The sequence below is a fragment of the Schistocerca americana genome, chromosome 3 (genome assembly GCF_021461395.2).
Source record: "Schistocerca americana isolate TAMUIC-IGC-003095 chromosome 3, iqSchAmer2.1, whole genome shotgun sequence".
Lineage (NCBI taxonomy): Eukaryota > Metazoa > Arthropoda > Insecta > Orthoptera > Acrididae > Schistocerca > Schistocerca americana.
In genome coordinates, this window is record NC_060121.1 from 494,830,827 (window position 1) to 494,854,852 (window position 24,026).

General features: G+C 40.8%; 1 protein-coding gene across 1 annotated transcript in view; it reads right to left on the reverse strand.

Moving 5' to 3' along the window:
• Nucleotides 1-24,026, reverse strand: part of LOC124606808 (para-nitrobenzyl esterase-like) — a 58,484-nt gene that overhangs the window by 13,465 nt on the left and 20,993 nt on the right. Inside the window, exons 5-8 of the mRNA XM_047138875.1 lie at nt 19,933-20,132; nt 11,672-11,822; nt 11,224-11,405; nt 8,820-8,949 (exon numbers count right to left, since the gene is read on the reverse strand). Of these exons, the coding sequence (XP_046994831.1) occupies nt 8,820-8,949; nt 11,224-11,405; nt 11,672-11,822; nt 19,933-20,132 (663 nt within the window). The remainder of the gene's footprint in view (nt 1-8,819; nt 8,950-11,223; nt 11,406-11,671; nt 11,823-19,932; nt 20,133-24,026) is intronic.

Sequence of the window (24,026 nt, forward strand, 5' to 3'; positions counted from 1 at the left end):
TATTGGAAAACGATTAGGAACTTGCATATAATTTCGTGTGAGCGCCTCATGTGGGCAGAAATTCCTATCGCCAGCCGGAGGAAGACTTCTACCTGCCTCTGTGCCCTACAAAATATGTGAAACGTAAACTTGTGTATCATTTGTTCTGACTATAAGACAGCACAACACGACTATTGGAAACTCTAGACTGCAAGTGGGCATCCCGCAACCAGCGTGCTGGATCCAGCCTGCGATTTGTTGCAGTTCGGCCCGCGTAGAAATCTGTGCGAGTGAGAGCCAGATACTCGAATTGTACTCCGTCCAGGACGTATCTTTATATATTTACGACGACACACTGCTCGCTTCGGGTTTGCAGCTCATGTCACAGACCGGTGAACATTGTGCTTACTCCGTGTATGCCACTTCGCTGTCGCTGGATTTGAGCAATAGAGAGAAACACGTTTCCAGTATGAGCAGAAAGAACCTATGCCTACGCGATTAGTCACCAAAAGTATATTTGGACAAATATTTAAAAAATCCTTGTTAATAGTGTTTCTGGATCTTTACACACCAAATTTCAAACATTTGACTGACTTCCTTGCAGCCAAAAATTGCGAAGTTACACCTAATTCCTTGCCCCCGGGAATTACGTGTCTCACTGTCGTACTTCTTTTTCCTATCCTGTCTTGTATTAAATCAGTAAATAATTCTGTCTGTTGTGGACGTATTACAACACTGCTACTAATGAAACTGAAGGTAATTTATAGTGAATTAGCTGCTACTGGTTGCTTTTTACAAAATTCTGCAATTGAAGTTTTAAGACAGTAATTCTAAAACGTCATAAGGACGCAACGTTCACAGCACATAAATAAATGTAAACATCTGGAGATGAGGTGGACACAAAAAACGAATGCACTTTCAAAAATGAGTTTTTTGAGGCATAATTTCTTGGCGCTTCGTGAAAATGGTGCCATCACATCGATGCATTACTCGATAACATCATCGTACGGACGCTGTAGTTCTGACTTCATGCGCTAGGAGCGCTGCTGCCACATCAAGTGAGTGGCGGCCCGCACGCGTATGAATGTGATTCAGGCCCGCGGGTCACCAAAAGTTGCCCACGCCCGCTCTAGACCGTTAGAACTAGTCATGTATGCTCGTTTCCTTTACTTTTACAACACCTGCCTGAATATGTCAGTGCTTCATACGCCCATTTTGGATGACTGCAGCCAGACAAGTTACGAGACTGTCAAACACTATCTCTACTTCATCAGTTCCATAGTGTACGTATATCCCAGTGCCTCGCATCAGATATCAACTACTTCTCATCTGATCGAAATCGGAAAACAAGATCTCACTCATCTAAAACTATAGCTGTGTCCAGCCATAAAGGAAAAACATTCGTAAATTCCTTCTATGTCGCTGCTGCCCTTCTATGGAGCAAGTGCCGCACACAGATCATTTCAGACCCTTGTATCAGTCTCATAACTTTTTCTCAAAAGACATCAAATATCGCGAATGTGCCAAACATGAAGCACATATTCCCATCTTCTTCCAGCTATGCTTCTTTCCCTTTGCGGTTCTGTCAGTCTTCACCCCTGTCATCAGTTCTTCCGTTGCCCCATGTCCTGCCTCCCCCTCCCATTCTCTCACATCGTTTGCAGAATGTGTCCCCTGTCCAAACCTACCTCTTATTCTACTTAATATCAATTGCACTTTATATTACTATAGCTACAGCATTGAACCCAATATGAAATATATAATATGTCTGTCGCAATGACCATAATGTAAACTATGTAGAACACGTGGTTTGGTGTAAAAGAGGGTCCAATGGCCCATATATTGGCAGAATATGTAAATAAATATATAATGAATAAATATCATGCTGATTCATGTAGTGCATGCCTGCTACAACAGTAACGAATGTGTGTAATCGGCGGGCAGAAAAGAGTGGTTCCAAACTATACGTGGGTGTTATACCGTATAAAGTGTTCAGATTCTACTATTTCTGGTTAAGTACCACTACAAACTATCGTGAATTCGTGGCCGTATACGAATTAGACGATAGCAAAGTGATGGCAGTCTGGCACCCTCCATTGTTTAACGACAACTCAGACAAATCGCTCGATTATAACCTGGGGCGACGTCAGACGCGATAGGCGATCTCTGTTCATACGTGGTGAGGATAATCTAAGCAGATCAAATACATCAGGATAATTTTAGAGCTAATTTACGTTTCGTATTTCAGAAAGACATTTCGCGACGACATATTTTGAGGAATACGCTAGGCGTCTTAGAAAAATTACCTCCTCCTTCATCTGGAACGTCGCACATCAAACACGTTTCTGTTATGGTTAATTGGTAAATTGCTCGCCACTGTGTTCCATCACTGTTGTTGATGCTTTGTCGAATCGAACCCATTTCGCTTGGGGAAAGATTCCCCAGGAACAAATTCAGGCTCATTTTAATCTTATGCCTCGACATTTGCAACCCTGAGTTTAACAGGCTGGGGCTCACATCATACAGAATTCTTAAGTTGGAAGACAATTTTTAACCTTTATTAGCCACGACAGAAAAGAGGAATGAGAATTCTCAAAAATCTATTATGCAGTCACATGATCAACAGCTGCTGCAAATTTTCCCATGAAACGATATCACAGTAATGCGCAGAAAGAAACTGAAGATTTAGGTGACAATTACAAATTAAAGGCGAGCTTTGTTGTTCTGCACATCAAGTAGCACTTAGTGCTACATTTTCAGGCATGGAACACATAAAGAAATGAATAGTTATATTGTTGAAGTCACACGCGGTACTCCACTGTCAGGTGCAACACTTTTCGATGGGATTGAATAAAGAGTGTGGAGACTTTTATATTACAGAAAAGTACCGTTAGGCCCACGGAAAGGAAGATTAGAACATCGGTAAAGGATTGCAGACTGCCCACAGTTGCAAGGAAGGAAATAACTTATTTCTTATTTGATCAGATTGCATTTAAAAAGAAAATCGCATTGCAGAAAGGAAAAATTTTGTCGATCTGAGTCCAGTTCCCTAAGCTCACTGGTGTTAAAGAAAACACGAAGTTTGAAGAATTAATTGTGACCTTGAAGCAAGTACAAGGATAGTTTTCCGAACGTCTTGAGGACAATGCCAATATTTTACATCTGTTTTCGAACTGTTTTCGAAATCGTTTGCCGTTTCAGCTGAAAGCGACCCAGTGCATGCATAAATGTAACCGAATAATCTGCAATGTAATCCTGTTTTAAGGACAAATCCTTTTATGTGCAAAACTGTTCAGCACGTCTACATTGTTTTCCTCGTGTTGAGTTTCCATGTCTTCATACCGAGATTGCGAAAGTCCTTCGATATTTCGATCAATGTATGTGTGTGAAAGAGCTTTTTTGCGATTACGAAACTAATTATATAGTAACCTGAGTGCGAAAATGTGTGAAATTGTCTGCGTCTGTCGGTTGCCAATGGCCTGTACCAGGTAAAAATTATACAGGCTGTTCCAGAAATGTTGCAATAAATTTAGAGGGGTTGTAAAGGATGTCTTGAGGATGGAGCTGGCTGTTACATAGACAGCGCTTGTTTTCTATGAATGCCAAAAACATGGAAGATTTTAGAGGTATCCAGGAGGAAAATAAACTGCAGATGGAAACCGTGTGTATAACTGTCATCCAGCAAGGCAACCAAGCACTGCATTCACGGGAGACAAGGCCTTTCTGCGCAGCATCAGCTCCATGTTCTCCACTGGCGATTTTGGCAATCAGTCACCATCACTGAATATCAAACAACGTTCCTCCTACGACCCGTCAGCGTACTAAGTCACGTTTGCTGCCGAAGGGGTGGCCGGGTGTCAGGTGCTGGTGCATATAGCTCTGCAGCGTCGTTGGATGACGTTTCTGGACACGGTTTCCTATGCTCGAGTTGCTCCTGAAGACATGCTCTACAACACCTCGAAGCTTGTCGTAACAATTCCGTGGGCTCCCAGTATTAAGTCTTCAGCGCACCAAACACGAGGGCTATCCACAAAGTACATTACGTTTTCGTTTGTGTCCGTTAGGGGCGGGGCTAGCGCGGCCATCTTGGTGTCATGGCATTCCGCCGCTCGGTCGGCATTCTGCCGTGCTAGTGAGAGGTTCGTGCTGTACTCCGTTGAGTTACTGTGACAGTTTGAAATGTCAGCGTTAACTGTAAATGCCGCGAAGTGTGAAGTGCGTGCTGTAATAAGGTTTCTGACTGCAAAAAACTGTACACCGATAGAAATCTATCGGAAGCTTTGTGAAGTGTATGGGGACAACATAATCACTGAAAGTGCAGTGCATCAATGGGTCATAAAATTTAAAAATGGCCGAACTAACGTTCACGACGAAGAGCGAGGTGGAAGACCCAGCCGACTTGTCGAAAAAGTCGTTGCCGCGGTCCGTAAAAACCGTAATTTCACAGTAACAGAACTCTCTATGAGTTTTCCACAAATTTCACGAAGTTTGTTGCACGAAATCGTTACCGAAAAGCTTGGTTACCACAAGTTTTGTGCAAGATGGATACCAAAAATCTTGACAGAGATTCACAAAAATCAGCGAATGGCTGCAGCGTTAACGTTTTTGGACGCTTACGAGAAAGATGGCAACTCATTACTCGATCGCATCGTTACTGGTGACGAAACATGGGTTAAGCATGTGAACTGCGAGACAAAATTGCAGCCAATGCAGTGGGGGCACACAAATTCCCCCCAAAAACCCAAGAAATGCATGCAGACAATGCCGACAAGGAAGGTGATGGCGACTGTCTTTTGGGACAGAAAAGGTGTGATTTTTGTGGATTTCCTGGAAAGAGGCACTACAATAAACTCTCAAAGGTATTGCCAAACTCTGCACAACCTCAGAAGAGCAATACAAAACAAGCGCAGGGGAAAGTTGGGCTCAAAGATCTTGCTGATTCACGACAACGCCCGGGACCACACGGCAAATGCCACTCGTGAAGTTCTCGAATCTTTTAAGTGGGAGTTGTTTCCTCATCCGTCGTACAGTCCCGACCTGGCACCGAGCGACTTCCACTTATTCCCAGCAATGAAGAAGTGGTTGGCTACGCAGCGTTTTGATGACGACGCACAGCTTCAAGAAGAAGTAACCACGTGGTTGAAGGCGCAGGTGGCCGAATTTTACGACGAAGGAATTTCCAAGCTCGTCCATCGCTACGATAAGTGCCTGAATTTAAATGACAACTATGTACAAAAGTAGTATTTCCAATACTTTATTTATTTTTGATTCCAAAACGTAATATACTTTGTGGATAGCACTCGTATATACTGGCTGACTCATCATCGCCTAGCCAAAAATGCCTAGGACAGAGACTTGAAATTTGGAGAGGGTTTTGACCTTATACTGTAGGCATCGTTTAAGAACCGATTTTTTGAAATTCACCTTAAGGGGTGAAACAGAAGATCAAATTTTTTAAAAATATGTCGCTATCAAGTCAATTTTGAAGCTGGAACTACGAAAAGTTGTATTTAGAAATAAAAAACACGTGTTTCAGTGTTTTTTTAATTAGTCCCTTCGGTAGTAAAAGGGGGGATGAAACTTTTTATGTAAATATTTCGTTATATTAAAACATAGATACACAGATACATTAATTTTTCAGTAAAGCTAATATATGTTCATAAAATTATTTTTGTTGCTGTTACGGTGAAAACGAGTCGTTACTGATGACTGAATATATACCACTTTTAAATGCGATTCCGTGCAGAGGAATATCATTCGAGATGAGAGAATGCATTACTGGGTGTAGGACAGGAGCTAATAATTATAGAACCAGTTAGTCTGTTTGCTTTTCTAACTCGCCATATCAAACGAAATTAGACTCTTTGGAACAATTTCATCATACAAAGACTGGCAGCCATGTAAAGGGTCACTAACTCTTTTATAGTGTGTAGATTTACACATGAGAAATTCGCTCCACAAAATACAAATTCTATGAAAGAAAAAAATCTATGCTGACCACACAGTCTCCGCAAACTTAGCGGTGGGCTCGAAGCTAGTAATTAGATAATATGACAATTTATTTGTTTGTGATCTATCTTGTTGAGAAATGTCAAACATAAAACCTAGTCATATGCAACGCGACTGAATTGCCCATTTAAATGCGGTGCGTTCGCAGTTTCCCCATCTTCTTCCTCCTTTCGCTCAGACAGCATGCCGTGGCATTGGGGGAAATGTGTAGCCAGGCTGAACACCATGATCTCTTGCCATGGCAAGGCTTGCAAGCCACATTCTTGGCTGCCACTGCGGACTGTATGAGCTTCATACCACTATGGGATGGAGTCGCACGTTATACCCTGCATCCAAGATTGTGATAGGTTATGAATTTGGTTGGTTCTTGACGTCATTTAAAAATAGCCTCTAAGTTAGAAATTGGTCAGTAAGTTATAATTATTTACGAAAGCGTATAGCCTAAAGAGAACATTGATTTTATTTTTTAACTAATCATTTGTGTATTACCATGTACATAATCTATAGTTCGTGGCTCATTTCAGTCACATGTATCCTTTTTGGAAATTTCTGGAACTGAACGAGGTGGATCAGTGGCTAAGGCATTCGCATATGAGAGGAGCTGGCCTCAGATCCCTGACCGACCATCCAGATTAAAGTCTTCCATGGGTTCCAAAAACCACTTATGGCATGTAACGAAATGGTTCTCTTGAAAATTACACTGCCAGTTTCCTTCTCCATATTTTATCAGTCCAAAGTTTTTTCTGTCCCCATTCTCCGAAAAATCATCGGAACATTAAAAGCTTAGTCCTTCCCTTTCTTGTATTTCAGTTTCCACAAACTATTATACAGGGTGATTATAATTAAAGTTAAAATTTCAAAACGCTGTAGAAATAACATCACTGGTCAGAATGACGTCAAATTGCAACGGAATATTGTGGGAGAACGGGGAAAACGTATGGCAGAAGAAAAAAATGTGAAATTGATCAATAGATGGCGCTGTTTGCGTCAGAATATGTAAATGAAAACACCTGTTATGCGCACGACCCATTGAAGTTGATATAAACACGCTGGGTACACGGCTTTTCCTCCTTTCGCGTGTGCGACGTTCACCATGACTGTCTCAATGCAGGATCGCGCTCTGTTTGTAAAGCTGTGTTACAAGAATGATGACTGCGCACACGTCGCTCTGCATAAGTTGCAGACTCTGAAGGGTTTGAAAAAAGGCGTTGGTCGATGACTGCTGTGGGCCTGGAGGAAATGATTCGGAAAATGGAAAAGATGGATTCTTTTGGTGTGCAACCTGGTAGAGGGAGGAAACGAATCGATTCGACGTCAGTGGAAGCAATGGCCACAGCAATGCAGGAGGAGACGAGTGGTGGTGTGCAGACGTGTAGTGCACGGAGAATTGCCCGAACATTGGACATATCTGTCAGCATGGTGCGTAAAATCCTACGCAACATCCTTCTGTGCTATCCATTCAAAACTACCCATGTGCATGAGTTGCTTCCTGTTGACCTGTTAGCAAGAGAGACCTTTGCTTCAGAATTTCTTGCTCGCATGGATGTGGACAATGACTGGCCGCGGAAGATTTTGTGGATAGACGAAGCCCACTTCCATGTGACAGGATATCTCAATACACAGAATTGTCGAATATGGGCAACGGAAAATCCACACGCAAATCCTGAAAAGGTCACGGTGTAGCGCGGGTTTAGGGCACAAATTATCACAGGGCCATATTTTTTTGTAGAGACAGGTGCTTCCTGTCCGGTTACCTGTACCGTCACTGCTAAACGCTATGAGTGTCTTTTGTGAAACCACGTCATTCCAGCTCTCCAACAGCGTGGATGTGTGGATGGGATCATTTTTATGCAAGATGGCACACCTCCGCAAATTGTAAATCTAGTTAAGCAGCTGCTGAAGCGCCATTTCGAAAATGTTAGAATTATCACCCGCCATTTCCCTACAGCCTGGCCGTCCCGATCACCTGATCTTAATCCGTGTAACTTCTGGGTGTGGGGATATCTGAAAGATGTTGTGTTCAGTGTTCAGATTGAAAACTTAGCTGCATTGAAGGCACGCATTGCGCAACACACTGAATGTGACCGTGGAAACACTTCGATCAGTTGTGGAACATGCTGTTTCTCGATTTCAACTTGTTGCAGGAAACGGTGGACAGTATACTGAACATGTTTTGCGCTAGCCACACGAAGATAAATAATCCGATTTGATTGATGCTTTTTATGCGGGTTTTTGGCCTCAGGACAATTAAAAAACGATGTGATTCATGCTTTTTTGCAGGTTTTGGCCTCAGAACAATTAAAAACCGATGTGATTGATGGTTTTTATGCGGTTTTTGGCCTAAGGACAGTTAAAAACGGATTTTTCCTGTCCGATGTGACATAACCTTGCCAAGGTGGATGAGTTTATGTAACAAACGGTATCACACCTGTACACTTGAGCGCACTGAATACTACAGTTTGTTTAACGTCAAACGTGCACCTTAGACATTGTTGTATGATTCATTTCTCATTTGTAGTCGACCACTATTAAATTATGATTCTTACAGCGCCATCTATTGCTACATTTTCTAACTATTTTTCTTCTGGCGTACCTTTACCCCTTTTTTCTATAATATTCCGTTGTAATGGTGTTATTTCTATAGTGGTTTGAAAGTTTAACTTTAAATTATATTCAACCTGTATATATCAACCAAGAACTATACCCTGGAGCACAGCATATATGCAGAACGATTCTGTCTTACGGAAAAGTCTGGACTGAGTTCCACACACTCCACTATAACTGCCTATGGGGAATAAGTTAGTAGTTAGTAAGCACTTATTAGTACTTACCCCACTCCGTTGTATTCACATGTTCTCCATGGTAGTCAAACACGTAGTAGAAGACTGGTAGATCAGTGATTTCCGTCACTTTCCTGACAAGAGCGTCAGTCGGCTCGAAGATCCCCAAGTCGATGGTGAACTGTTCCAATTGAAACATAGTCTTTATGAGGCTGGTAATCTGATATTGAACTCAAGTGAATAAAATCGAAATTTGTACGACACGTAGGATCAAATGAAAAGAACCGAAATTTGTCGGAAACATTGATTATATCTTGTCGCTCAGTTTTGTCTTTGATCAGTTAACCACGAGGTGCAGACATGGTCCAGTATGATACTAAATGTGCAAGTGGTACGTTATTCAAGACACACTTGTTGCCATGTTGTTTATAAGTCCGGAAATGTATTAAAGTATTTTATTATTTGATGTTTGTATGCCGACTACTTTTTAATTATACTTGGGTTTTTTACCATGTCAGTTCACCTATCAGCGTTTTTAACAATATGTGACCAACATAAGTTTTAAATGCAACCCTAATATGCCCGCTTCATGAGCTATAGCATGTAAGTTCTCTTCCATTTTATTATCTAATATTTTAATTTTTATTCTGTTTACTAAACAACTAATGATCGTTTTATGTCTGTATTTAACGACGTGACATGTGGTACGAGTTTAACACGCTTGAAAATGACTACACAGCTTAAATTGCCAAGCAGTGAAAAATACAAAGTACAGGATATTCTAATTCAGATTACTGTCATTAAAAATACTATTTCTGCTGTGAATCCACTTGTAACTAAAATATCTGCATTTCTGCTTATCTATAGGATGCGTGAAAAAATGTATACACACTTTGAACTGTTGTAGAAATTTTATTTGCCGTTCTACAAGGTTCTGTTTCTGGGAGAAAGTAATTTTATATCTCACCAACAGGTGGTAGCAATTAGCTTTGAAGCGCAGAAGCAAGTGATTACGTGGCATTGGAAGTTCGAGAATGTTGCTGCATTTCAAAGGCAGTGGAGAAGTCAGTGTGGTACAGAACCACTTTCGAGGTTAAGAATTATACGTCTACGCCATGAAATCGAAGTTCATGGAACAATGTATGATAGCATAAAGGGCAATCAGCGGGACTTCGTACAGCTACAAGTGGTGAATCCTCGGCTGCGGTCTTGGAACTGTTTCAGTCTTCAACTCAAAAATCTTCAAGACAAGGGGCACGTGAGAGTAACGTAAGTGTTGTTAGTATGTTACGTATCCTGAACAGAGGCATGTCTAGTGTGTCGATCTCAAGGCTGGTGCAATGTCTAAGTGAAGATGATCCAGATCGAAGGTTATAATGGATTCAGGCGACGGTGACACGTGAACCGGGATTTATGTGTAATGTGATTTGGTCGGATGAAGCCTAATTGAAAAGCTATTAATAGGCACAATTACTTGTACTGGCTAAAGATAATGCTCACATTACAGTTGAAAAGTTTATGAATGTGCTTGGTCTAAATGTATCATGTGATTTGTCTGCAAGGGGATTCCCTGGGCCTTCCCGCTTTGAAAAATACATCTTGATTCCATATTCCCTGCCATTAATGCATTATACAGTAATGACAAGTTATATTACCAACAGTATGGCGCCCTGTCGCACTATCATAGGTATGTACGAGCCAGGCCAGTGGATAGGACGCAGGGGAAAAACTGAGTTTTTCCTCGTTCTATAGACCTCATACTGCTCGATTTCTTTTTATGGACCACAGTAAAAGACGAGGTGTACAAACGTAAACCACGTAACCTAGACACACTTTGGAATGAGACTGAAGTGGTGTGTGCGCATAAATCCCATTGGACTCGTTGGTACAATGTACGGAATCAAATGTGACTCGCACTCAGAGGTGTATTGACGCTGAAGGCCATCATTTTGAAAGTTAATCAGGAAGAACGTACATTTACTTTTCAAACTGGACTTTAATTTTTCTATTTCCAGAAATTAAACCATGTACAACTGAAAACAAATTTTCTATGACTGTTCAAAGTATGTTTAAGTTTTTAACGCACCCTGTATATTTCGTTAAATATTTATTACTTAGTAATACGTTCACTTTTCAATTATTTCAGTAGCTTTGTCACTATTATTCGAAATTCTCATTCATTTATGCCAAATAATTTTCTTCAATGGGAATGATTTTTTCAGGTTATAATGACGTAACTCCTTTTCGTCGTATCTAGGAATACGTAATAATTTTGCCAGTAACATATTTATTCCTATTTCTGAATAGTTGTGTAAGTATCTGGAGCAAGCTGTCATATTTCTAGCGTTAATGCCCCACAGCAAAGGAAAGATATACTTTTAAAAATGAACAATAATGACTTTCTTTAAAATGATGGGATTGTTTATGAACTAATCGAAACAAAAGATTTACTCACATGCACGAGAGGAGCAGGATTGTCTGCAGAGATAGTATCGTTGCCGAAATAGAATTCTCGTAGTTTGAGAGCTGCTTCCTGTTGCATTTCCACAGTTGAAAGGTGTAAACATGGCCCAACGGATTCAGAAAACATGTTATTTAGAATATTGATTTTCTCTGTCTGGTACAGTATTCCAGAACCTGTGCAGAGGAACCCCAATTAAACGCCTGTTGTAGGTAACAGGTACAATACTCCATTATTTTATCTACATGAGAACACGATGAGGTATGTGTTTACATTTGATAGAATTAGAATGCAGACTCTAAGTGAGTGACCAGCAACTCAACATACTTCGTCTAAATGGCTTAATGCTTTCACTTTGTATTTCTTAGTGTCACTTCTGAAAATACTTCCTTCTATTGCCTTGTAACGAACGTTCTGAACTATGCAGCAGACATTTACGTACCTCCTTCGCCGGACGTTACTCCTGTCATTATAGGCACTTGGAGAAAACGGCCATCTATCAGTGCTTGAATGGGAGATTCTGAGATGAAAGCACCTTCCAGCTGTGGCTCTATATGTGGCGACCACAGAGCGTAGGAGAACAGAAGTTTATCCTGAAACCGAAGATAGTTGTTAGTTCCTAGCAGACGCTCGTCTGTTGCTGTAAACAGAAGCAAACTCAGTTGTTGTTTTGATTTCATTTTTATGTTGACTTTCTGTAAGAAAAAAAGGGGAAGAGAGAGAGAGAGGTGCAACAGGAGGGGAAAGTATGTATTGCATTTTCCTAATAGATTGGGACTACGCATCAAACAATGAATAAGTGTTTAGCTATAACGAAGTAAACAAGGAAGATAGGACAGTGGATTGAATTAATGTGCCATCGTAATGGCACGTTTTGTATAATAATATTGACATCTGTGGTTCGAGTTTATTTACTGATTTCAGACACCCAGCATATAGTGATGTCGATCACCATGCAACTAGTTGGTTCCTTTTTTATAACATTCTGTTCTTACAATAAATGACTTTCGGTCTTCCTGTAACATTGTTTTTCAATCACAATATCAACAGTAAAAGTTTGTCTTTCGATTATCGTGCCTGTGTGTCGCAGGACGGCAGTATGAAAACCAATGGTTGTTTCTCCTTTGGCACCATGAAAAGAAACTTCGGAATTTAAATCGGAACTACAACAGATAAAATGAGGCACCTAGCCAAATAACCAATACATATACCCATTTTCCCTAGAAATAGTATAATAAGCAATGGACACATTTCGAAATAGAGAAGCTACGTTCCTGAGTGACATTCACCCTGAACATTTGAAGCACAGTGACTCAGCAACCTAGTATCGACTTGCTGCTTTCTTCGACGAAGTTTTATATTCAGTCGACTGCCCATTTTTATGAAATCTAAAATTATCGCTACCTTTAAAACAGATAATTTAAAAAAAACAGACAAATTTTGTAATTCTTCAAACCCACAGCCGTATTAAGTGAAACTTAAGAGCTACTAGAAAGACCGATTATGAAAACGATAGCACCCCCAAATGGTTTCATGTTAGTTACGTTGCTGACTTTTGACGTGGTCTAGGATGCAGAGATGAGATTCTCGGCTTGAGTTCGACCCTCGAAAATAGATTCGATAGGGAAACGAAAAAAATCATTCCATTCGCCGATCTCTTGTCTGCTTATGGTACCGTTTGGAAGGGAGATCATTACCTGAAATTCAGCACCATACCATATAGAAAGATGTTTATCCCGATAAATAAATAAATATATTTAGTGCCAAATTATTTTTCAAATTTATAGAGAATATGTCGTAACAGATTCCATACGCAACAATGGCTTGCCATAAGAATAAGTCCTTTGTCCAGTTCTCCTTATCTTGTACACACATGACGCTCCAGAAACAGTACATCGGAAATTCATCTACGCTATAGACATTAATCTAGAAATGCAAAGAGGAGATATCAGTGAAACGAAGGACGCACTGTCCTAAGGCCTTAAAAGGATGGATGGTTATATTATAAGATTGTGCTTGTAACCTACCCCTTTAAAAACATAGATAGCTACGTTCCACCTCAGTAATGGAAAGAGAAAGAACCAGCCTATGGTCAAGTTTAGAAGTAACACATAATCCCACTTCCAAGTATCTGAGTATAGCCTTAGACAGATACTTAATGTAGAGGTATCATCTTCAGGAAAGGGTCAAAAAACATTAACGTCATAACAGCTTCCTGGTAACAGTGGATGGAACTTCATGGGCAGCAGTTGCAGCACGCTTCAGAATTTGTGTTTTCGCCATCGCCATCTCAATAATGCTGTGTCGTATGGCTGGCCAACTATGGTACATTATGAGACTCATATTCGGTATGTTCGTTTCCATTCCTGTCCAGTGGCTGCCCACAGTGAGCAAAATTCAGCCTCCTCGCATCAAATGGCAAAACGCCCGTGCCAGACTGACGTGCAGAAAACTGAAAAGCTGCCCAATTCCTATCCACCAAGAAACAGACGTAACTGCTGCAGTAAGACATACATTTCATAAGTCTGCCTGCAAGTCAGCCCAAAGAGCGCCAGTTCCCTTACCCCTCATGAAGCAAGGAGACAAGAACTGTCTCAATCATATCCTCGCAGTCTTATTAATACCCGTGCAAAATTGGCCAACTTCCCTCGGTCCACCTTGCACACCAATAACTGACAACTGTGCACTGTAATTACACAGAATTTTTTTTTCAAGCCACTCTACGTAAAGGAGCATCAATTTGACACTTGAATTGAAACGAAGTGGAAGAGTATGGAAATGTTTGCACCTTCTTAAATATTACGTGCTATGATCTCATGAGCTATTTAAGGACTATTGTTAATGCTGTTTCAATTCTTATTTGCGCTGAGTACAAGTTAACTGAAGCAAATGGTTAAGAAATATATGGAAATTGGTTTAGTTACGTGGGTAAATTGTTGTGATTGACATTGGCGCAAAATAAAACTTTACTACAGAAATGTTGTTTTTCATAGAATTCCAAGAGAGTTATCTTCCTAGCCTATACAATAATTCAACGTAGATGTAGTTAATTCAGTTGTAATTAGCACATTCTTAAGGCCAGAGAGAAAACGTTTTTACATTTTATGGACAATCAGAATATTTGCTTTAATTCCCTTCAGCACTGTTATGTTTCATTCATGAAACTCTCTTGTTGAACGATCAAATTGATTACACATTTGATTGTTAATTAGCAAGCACAAGGCATGTGTAGTATGAAGTTGACGTTGAATATGGTAAGGTACAAGTTTCGTCATGTTTCATTTGAACTTATTGCGGACTCTGCACTAATTTTCACTTCTGCTTAGCTTATTACTAGATGTGTTACCCTTTTGTATGTAGGTGAAGCTACACCCGTACGAAATGGTTTGTCTCTCTGTTAGTTTACTGTCATTTTCTGGCTTTCTCCACTGTCTTATCACAAGCGAAGAAGTGGTTAGAAAATGAAGTAATTTGTGAAGTAGGTGATTAAATTTCTTTTTAATGAGAATGAAAATCATTGAAGGTAAAAACTGTATTTAAAGTATAAATGCAAGTATTACAGAATACAATGACTTGTTTAGGCCAAAGTTCAACGAAAGATTAATGTGCTACGCAAAACGGGTAAATCTTTTGAAGGTGATGGAGATTTATTCTAAGGCACAAGATTGACTCTCTGCCCTTGCATGAGGCCTACTTTTAGTGAAAGAGGCGCCCAGTTGACGATTCATCCTTCTGTGAATGCTTGCCTGGTCATCGCCTTCCGAAAACACATTACGGTACGCGCTTCGATCTGCATATGACACCAGCGAAACAGACCAAGAAAATAACGGTCAAATGTAAGAAGGATCCGCAACCGCTGATCAACCAGAGCAACTAAATGCCGATACTCTAAGTATGCAAATCACTGTTAAACATACCTCTCACAATACTGATAGGCGATCCTGTAATGGTCATAATTATGAAAGGACAGAGATGGACCTGCCATCTTTCAGTCTCAAGGCCTACAACGGCGAAACTATTTGTGTTCTTGAAACATGCGCCTTGCAAACAAAATATAGAAGGATGAGTACATCAGTGTCATTCATAGTACTTCAGTCATGTTCTAGTCCCAATATTTTTGGCATGGATGTTTTTGACATATTTGGTTTACATGCTCAGAAAAATGTACTGTTTACTGACACGCAACTCCCCATGCCAATATTCGTGAGTTGTGTAAAAAGTGTGTACATTTGTTCGACGACACTCTGGGGTATGCGAAGAATTTTCACACTCACACACACACACACACACACACACACATACACACACACATGCGCACACACATTACAATCACGGACAATGCAAAACATAGTTTTTACCAATGTTTACTATCAAAAACAGTCTTGATCACGATTTATTTATCACGGTGACCGGTTTCGACCACTACTGTGGTCATCTTCAGACCAGTGAGTAAGAACCTGCTGGAAAATCACTATTCTGGGATGTTCGAAGTAATGAGTAGTGATTCTCCAGCAGAAGGAGGTTCTTACTCATTGGTCTGAAGATGACCACAGTAGTGGTCGAAACCGGTCACCGTAATAAATAAATCGTGTTCAAGACTGTTTTTGATAGTAAATATTTGCAACACATTGATCACTGTCACTCCCATAATGTATTCAAACGTAATAAGTTTTACCGCTCTCGTCTGGTACCAAATGCCATTTGCGATGAAGTTGTTTGTGAACTCAACAGAGTAGAACAAATAGGAGTCTTGAAACCCGTTTCAACAAGTCAATAAGAATCTCCCTTGGGGTCAAAAGAAAGGCGAACACGAACGTCAGACTTTGTGCCGACTTTGAAGCTATAGTTAACGCTGAAACAGTGATTGATTCCTTCCTGCTTCCATGTATTTTCGAGCTTATGGATCACCTAGCATACGGACGATTTTTTTTTCAAAAATTGTTTTAGTCGATGCTTCACCTGGGTGAGAAACAAAACAAAAACGTTACGGTGGTTAACACTCACATCGACTTCGTATCAATATCAGCGCCTTTCCTTGGCAGCGCCACTGCTCCTGCGTTATTTCAACACTTTCTTGAACAGGTGACGTCGAATGTTCCAGTTCAAATTATGTAGATAACGTCATTTCAACTAGACAAACACCGGGACAGCAGTGGAGTCTCTTTTTCAAGTTTTGACTCAGGTAGGACTAAAGTGTAATTTGAAGAAATGTTCATTTTTCAAAACTAAAATCGAGTATTGGGAGTAGGTCATTGAGCCCATGACGTTCGTTCCGTGACTAAGCATCTAGAAGTCATACGGAGATTATCTTCTCCTAGCAACGCACGAGAACTCCAAGCAGTTATTGGCAAACTGAATTCCACATCAAATTCATTCCGGACGCAGCACAAACAGCCACTTCTGTGCTTCGCCTCTGGCGTAAAACTGTTCCTTCTAAATGGACTGGAGAGTGAAGAATGTTTTCAGAAATTTCTTCTTTGCTTAGTCACCCATGTCATACTCGTATGTACTTCGAACAGCTAAAACCAGTAGTGTTTGCAGCTGACGCATCACCACATGGGCAGTTTTACCTTACAAGGCTGGCAACACAGAAGGTCCTGCAGCATTGGTGTCTAAGATGTTTAACAAGATCCAAGTCAAGAAAGCTTTAACCATAATTTATGGTGTCAGGAAATTTCATCAGATTTTTTTCTTGTTATGATCATAAGTCGTTGACTGCTCTTTTTCGTCCGGCGAAAAATGTACACGATTGCGCAGCACAGAAGCTGCAACGTTGGTCATTACTTCTTTATAAATACCAACATGAACTTCTTCATCGTCCTGTAGCATAACATACGAAATCAGATGGATCACTACGATTGTTCAAATGGCCTCATAATCCGAAATCAGTCTCAGAAGCAGTAGTTCACAAACGTCATGCACAATGCAACTGTCTTTCTCTTCAGAATGGTGTAATTTTATTGCATTCTCCCAAAGAACGAATGACTGAGTCCTGCTTCCGAAATCTTTGCGACAACATGTGCTGAAACTGTTACATAGAGGACACTGGGGAATCGTAAGAACTATACAGCTAGTGTGCTAGCATTCAACGCGGCTCGGACTGGATAAACAGATAGAAGATATGATCGCTTATTGGTGCCGCGCTTGCATGAACAATCATACAGCGCTACGATAAGAATTTTTCCACTGACGTCGACTGACGGTTTTGGGAATGTTTTCATATCGATTTTGCTGGTCCTTTCTGGAACACAAGATAACTCATTATCGTTAATACGTAGAGAAAATATCCTTTTTTCATTCCAATTCATTCGACTACTGCTAGCATTATCAAAATACTCGCTTCTATCTTCTGCTTAGAGGGTTTGCCACAAACAATTGTTCCGAATAATGGCTCACAATTTTCTTCGCTGGAATTTCAATACTTCTTACAACAAAATGGAAGTCAACGTATCCGAATGCACCATTCTCTCCTCAATTTAACGGTGAATCGGAACGTCTCGTTCATATTTTCAACGCTAAGGCGCCCAATCCTTGTGCTTCGCACTAGAAGGAAAACGGTTTTTCTTGTTTCTGAGCACCTACCGCGCTATGCCTGCTCACGACAGTTTACCAGCACTCTTACACGGTCGTCGCCACTGCAGTCTTCTGCAGCTCTTTCACCATCGCCACTCTGTTTCCGACGCTTACTTCACAACAAAGTTTTGCAAGAAGGCAAACGTTTTCTACATGTCTAAAGCAAGTCTCATAACAGGGAATCCAGCGTTGTCATTCAAGACGTCTGTCGTGCACATTCGTGACACCAAAACCAACTTTGTTGCCATGGTTATAGGGATCCTGCCACAGCCGCCGCGACCATCGCCAAACGCTAGACGTCAGTCACGGACATCGAGCCTGTATCAGCCGTGGACCCTTTTGCGTTCTCAGCAGCGCCAATGTTGCACCCACATGTGCTGTTGAATGGACGTCCTACCTCCGGTTTCTTGGCAGATGCTCCCGGCGTTTCATAAGACGAATATCGAGGTGCGGATTGGTTGGCGCCATCTGCCATAGTTCACAACCAACCCCATAGGCAGCACTAAGGGCACAGAACTCTCTCTCGTCATCGCCCGCATCCACAATGTGCGACGACGGTATGCAGTTTGGTGCGTGCGTGGAATGCGGTATCAACGACATCTTCGTCGACCCCAGATTGACGCGCCGCGCTTTCTCATAACTACGTAGGAGATGGCACCCGCCAACTTTCTGCCAGTGCGCCGCTGGGAGAGTTCGCTCTCCCATCTGTTACTGTCTCCGATGGGTAGATTGGTGGGCAGGGGGAGGAGAGTGGAGGGGGGGGGGAGGGCACACATACACGCCACCAGCAGAAGGACACCGAAGGGACATGTCCTCAGTGCTAGCGACTCTGATTGGGCGGCGTCTCTTTTTAAGCAGCGGCGCTCAGAACTTTGCCCCAGAGCTTCCGTGAACATACAGGCTTTTCAACGTCGGCACGGAGTGTTGCAGTGAGGAAATTATATCGAAGTAGCACAACAATACAAAACATTACTAAGGATGAAGAGTTATCTAAGTATATAAGCGTTCAAGACTATTTGTTTCTCTCAAGAACATTACTCCCCTCGTATATAGCTCACCCCCAACTTAAGAACCTACAAATATACGAAGTCAGGTATATCATTTATTAAGTCAATATACAGTACTGCAAACAAATTTATTAATGTGTTACCTTTTTGTAAATTTCAGAATGTCCTTTATTAGCCGTCTGAACTGCCAACACATCAGTATGTCTCAGTATAGTATAACAGTAAACGTCAAATGTTGAATATTTAACTGCCTTATTACTACGACAAAAATTAAGTTCTTTATTTGTAACGTGAGAGTGACCATCGTTGGTAGTCCCACACAATGTGAAGAGAAAGATCCAGAATAGTGACTTAAATAACTGGTCTATCTGAATGATAAAAGACACGAAAAGGTATTTAAATCGCGAAAGACCATTGAATTAACTTTTGTCAGGAAAACACACCTGCCCATAAAAGAGCTGAATTAATAGGGAAACAGGGATTTGAAGTACAAATTTTGGAACATTCATCATATCCAGTAACTGCGGATGGATAGTGATAAGACGTATGCCTCGTTCTTGAGAGGACAGCAGTTTAAATCCCAGGCAAGCCATGACGATTTAGTTTTTCGTGATTTCCTAAAATCACTTCGTGTAAATGCCGGGAAGGAGTACAGCAGCTTTCCTTTACCCAAACTGAGCTTGTAATTCGAATCTAATGACCTCGTAATCGACAGAAAATTAAGCCATAATATATTTTCCTGACCAGCGAATCCCCATATGTTCTGTCGCATAGGGAAATATGTGTCTGGAAAACATTTGAGTCCAATAAAGAGCTTACGTCACAAACAGATGGATATTTTGCAGATTTTAGCCCTTCAGGGATTCAGTCTACTTAGTGGAAACGCGTCGGAGAAAGCTCAGTAACCTAAAAGGATAGAATGTCGGAAAATGTGTGCATAGTTTTCGTAAAAAGCACTCTTTTTTGCCAGGTCTGTAACTTTTCATCTAACCCGGGGATTGCCAAGTTCCTTACGTGAGCATCCGGATATTTTAGTGCGGCAAATGTTTCTTGAGAGTCAGCAAACTACATAAATGTGTCTTCTTGGTTCAAAGAGCTTTGATGAAGTTAGTATACTGCTCACCTCCTCTGTCAGAATAAGCGAGCTGTCCACCAGGAGGTCTGATGGGCTGACCGATCGCAGGAAATCCACCAGCTCCTGGGAGTCATCCGTTTCGAGGCCGAGGGCAGCCCCCAGTCTGAAAGCGTTGTTGCGGGCAGCTTGCAGAGGCATTGGGCGTCCAATGAAGTTGGCGCTCTGGATGATGAGCCTCGAAAAGAGACCTGATCCAAACGTGGAATGAACCAAGTTATACTCACATAGTGATATCTGCCAAAGTTTGGGCTACATCACGTTCATTTGCCCAGGAAGGTGTCTTGTGTGACATGTCTAACAATTTGTTACCTATCTTGAGAGTGTTGAGTTTCGCTAGTAAACTTAAATTTAAATGTGTATAATTACCGGCTTTCGTGCATTGTTCATAATCCTTATACTGGATATAATGGGCGGTTATAATTACAGTATAGATAATATCGGAGGTCCAGCGTGGGCTGTAATTATCGCATGGCAGCGAAAATTGGTAGATATGCTGATGCCTTGATGCGGAACCGATTAATACTGGAAAAAAAATTAGTTGCAATTTTGACCACCAGATGTAAATCTGGTGCTCTACAGCATCTCGTCAACGTCTCCGGTGCTCATATTGAACAAATTGTGTACGTGGCGATTAATTATAAAATCGCTTATTTGACCTTTTCTTCCTATGTTCCGTTCCTAACCTACTACATATGGAAACATTTCTATACGTATGTCTTGCATTCACAGCACCACATTTGCACCTAGTGCCCAAAATTGGAACTAATTTTTTCCAGCGTAAATCGATTCGCATTAACACATTAGAATATATAACACGTTTCGCTCCCACACTATAATTACTGCTCAGACTGGACATCTGCGAGTAGCTGCACTTTCATTATAACCACCTGGTTCAGCTTATCGTGTGTGTTCTGGCAGCAGGTAAAAGCTTATTTTCTGAAATGACAGCCAAATGATGGAAAAACAGAGTTATTTAAATATTGTGGCAAACGCTAAAGGCATTAAGCTAATTTAAAAATATGATCAGTACATCTCTTCAAATTAGGTATGCAACAGTTCGCTACGTGCAGAATGTGGCACAATTTACTATAAAAGTCTGAAAAAAGTGCTGTAAATCTTGTTAAGCCGAGAACAAATGGAATTAAGAAGCAGGGATCTTCGTGTACTGGACAAAATATGGAAGTTATGCAATTTGCAAATATCTGACAAGAGGAGAAAACTGTGAAATTTATTAGGAAGAACTCTCTAAGGACAATAATTAAAGGATACAGCCATAATCAATGAGAAGACTGATTTGAACAACTCAGTGCCTTAGTATTTACGGTCCTGTTGGGGGTGGTATTCTGTTACCTTTCTCCGACCTCTGAACTAACTTACCCACCAGTTATAGGGCGTCCTACAGTTTAAAATGGACTCCAAACCGCAGTGCTGCTCGGCGTTTATCACATAACAAATATTGCCAGAAGTGACATAAGTGCTAGATAAAAATCCGAGCCCTGAAGTGGGACTGAAATTATCGTAATGAAAATAATTTTACAGTTACTAATTTAACCTTTTTAGAGCGTGTCCATCACTTATGAAAATAATAACAGTAATGTAAATATGAGGTGGTCTGGAATTTTGAGTGTATGTAGAGTAATAAGTAGGCACATAAAAATCAAAACGCTAGTACAAACGACAACTAAATTTTGCAGGGGAGTAGTAGCTGCAATTTTGTTTAATGGAACTGAATCACGCATTAGAACCAAACCACAACAGTTCAGCGTTGTACCGGAAGTGCTGTTGCTTGGAGTGGCTAAACTTGAATTATTATTGGATCAGACAGACTAAGATAAACTGATAATAGGAAACAAAAAAGTGGAATGACTATTTTGAAAAATTAATGAAGTACATCACTAAAAGTTGAAAACTTTAAGTGCAATAGTAGATACGTTTGGTAAGATGAAGAATATCCTGTAGAGGAAAATTCCTCGTAATGCAGGGTGGTTATAATTAAACTTCCGCTAATTGAGCCAGTATAGACGGAAAACTATTTACCGTATGCGTATGCAACGGTATAGGAATGATGTGCAGTCTGTGCGCTGCAGGATTTTCGTTGCTAATAGTGCTAGTGTCATGACGTGCCGTTAGTTGTCCGTACTGGTGCAGTGAATTAGAGCTGAAACACAAGCATCAGTGTGCATTACAGCTGCCGACAGTGAACATGCGTTCCGACAAGGTGAGAACGGCTTTACTCTTAAAGCTATTTTATCAAAACAACAGCAATGGTGCTGCCTGCTCTCCGCGAGTATCGACGCATTAAAGGAATACATAGGGGTCCTCTTTCTGGACCGTGGTTGGCGAACATGATTCAGAGGTTCGAATTAACTGCCGATTTGGGAACTGCTTCTGGCAGAGGCCGACGGCCAATTGGACCACAAACTGTTAAAGAAAATACTGTTACCATGGCTGAGAATACTGGACACATTGTGCGATACTCATGCTGTGCACGAACTGTGTCGCGACAGCTGAACGTTGCATGGTCGACGGTTCAAAAAATGCTGCGAACAATTGTGAAATGGTCTCTCTAATGCGGTTCCAGGTTGTCTTGGATGCAGATGGTTGCCACATTGAGCAACGTTTGTAACCTAGAAGGAACAAATGGTGCGCAATTAACAGATGTTACCTTCTCACGTGGAAATTAAAAAGAGTTTGTTTCAATGGTTTATTTCTCTTTCGCGTGTCCTTACAAATGTTTCCGCAACGTTTCATTGACATACGATCACTCATTTTTCAAGGGGCCCTTTCAAGTAATGTAAGTTTAATTAGGACCACCGTGTACATTAAATGAGATATACTGACAATTACAGAGATAACCAAAGGAAATATACGGCGATTCTAAAGTTTATGTAGAACTATCGTGTATGACAGAAACCATTAGAATAAGACATTCTAAATACTATTCCAAGTGGGCGTGCAGTAAAAAACCAAGTTACAGTAAAAAAAGTGGGACAGCAAAGAAGACAATTTAGTACTGAAATGGTAGCAAAGTGTATTGCATTTTATCATGACCACTGTATAATTTGTTTAATGAAGAAACATTTAAGTATGTAGAGGAATAACATTTCAAGGGGAAACATCGACAAATATGACAGTTGTTAGAAGTTTGTTGAATTACACCAACACAAACTGCAGACTGAGAATAAATCAACCTAAGTCACGAATGATGAAGACTAGGAAAAGGAGAGCAGCGACTAGATTAACAATAAATTTCATGTTCGCGAAACAGAGGAAAATGTAAAAGAGGTGTATTCCGCAGGATGCAACATTACGCAGGATAGAATAAGACACATATCAGCAGTATAAAGGCGTAGATTCAGAAAAATTTCGTCAACAAAACAACTAGCCTACAGCGAAAACTGACATGGAATAGTGAAAGAAGTCACGTATTTGGACGTTTCGAACTCTGAAAAAATATTGGGACATTTGGTACGTCAGCCGAAAACTGGCCCCTAGAAGAAGCATTAGGGGTAGAAAATTTTGGCGACAGACAACTCCAGAGTATGCAAAAGTATTATTAGAGATGTTCGGTGTATAAATATGAAGATAGGAAGACAGTCAGAAAACAGGGCAAAAATGAAGAAAAAAAGACATCTTAGGAATCATTCCTTTCTGATCTTCTCTACTTGAAGACTGTCTTTAAAGATCTTTAATTAAGCACCAGAGAATACATTATTCACCCATAGGACATATCACGCTAATACCATACAACACCGCCCCAAGCCTTAAAAATGACTCCGATTCTGCGACCCCATAGCTACCAGTTTGTAGAAATGTTGATAGCTACATTTCATCCACCGTTCCAAACAAGACCTAATATTTCTATGGGATTATGACAGTGAGACGAATCTGTCCAGCTGAGCTGCGTTAGTATTCCAGAGTGTTCGCCAAATCAGTGAAGTAGGTGTGCAGACCTGCCAGCACGGCTGTTGTCGGTTTGGAAGACGGTAGTTTATACAGCATACTCATCGTAGAGATACAGAAATAAGGGCAACACGTGCTGACTGAAAGTGTTAAAATAACATCCTGGATCACGTTCATTG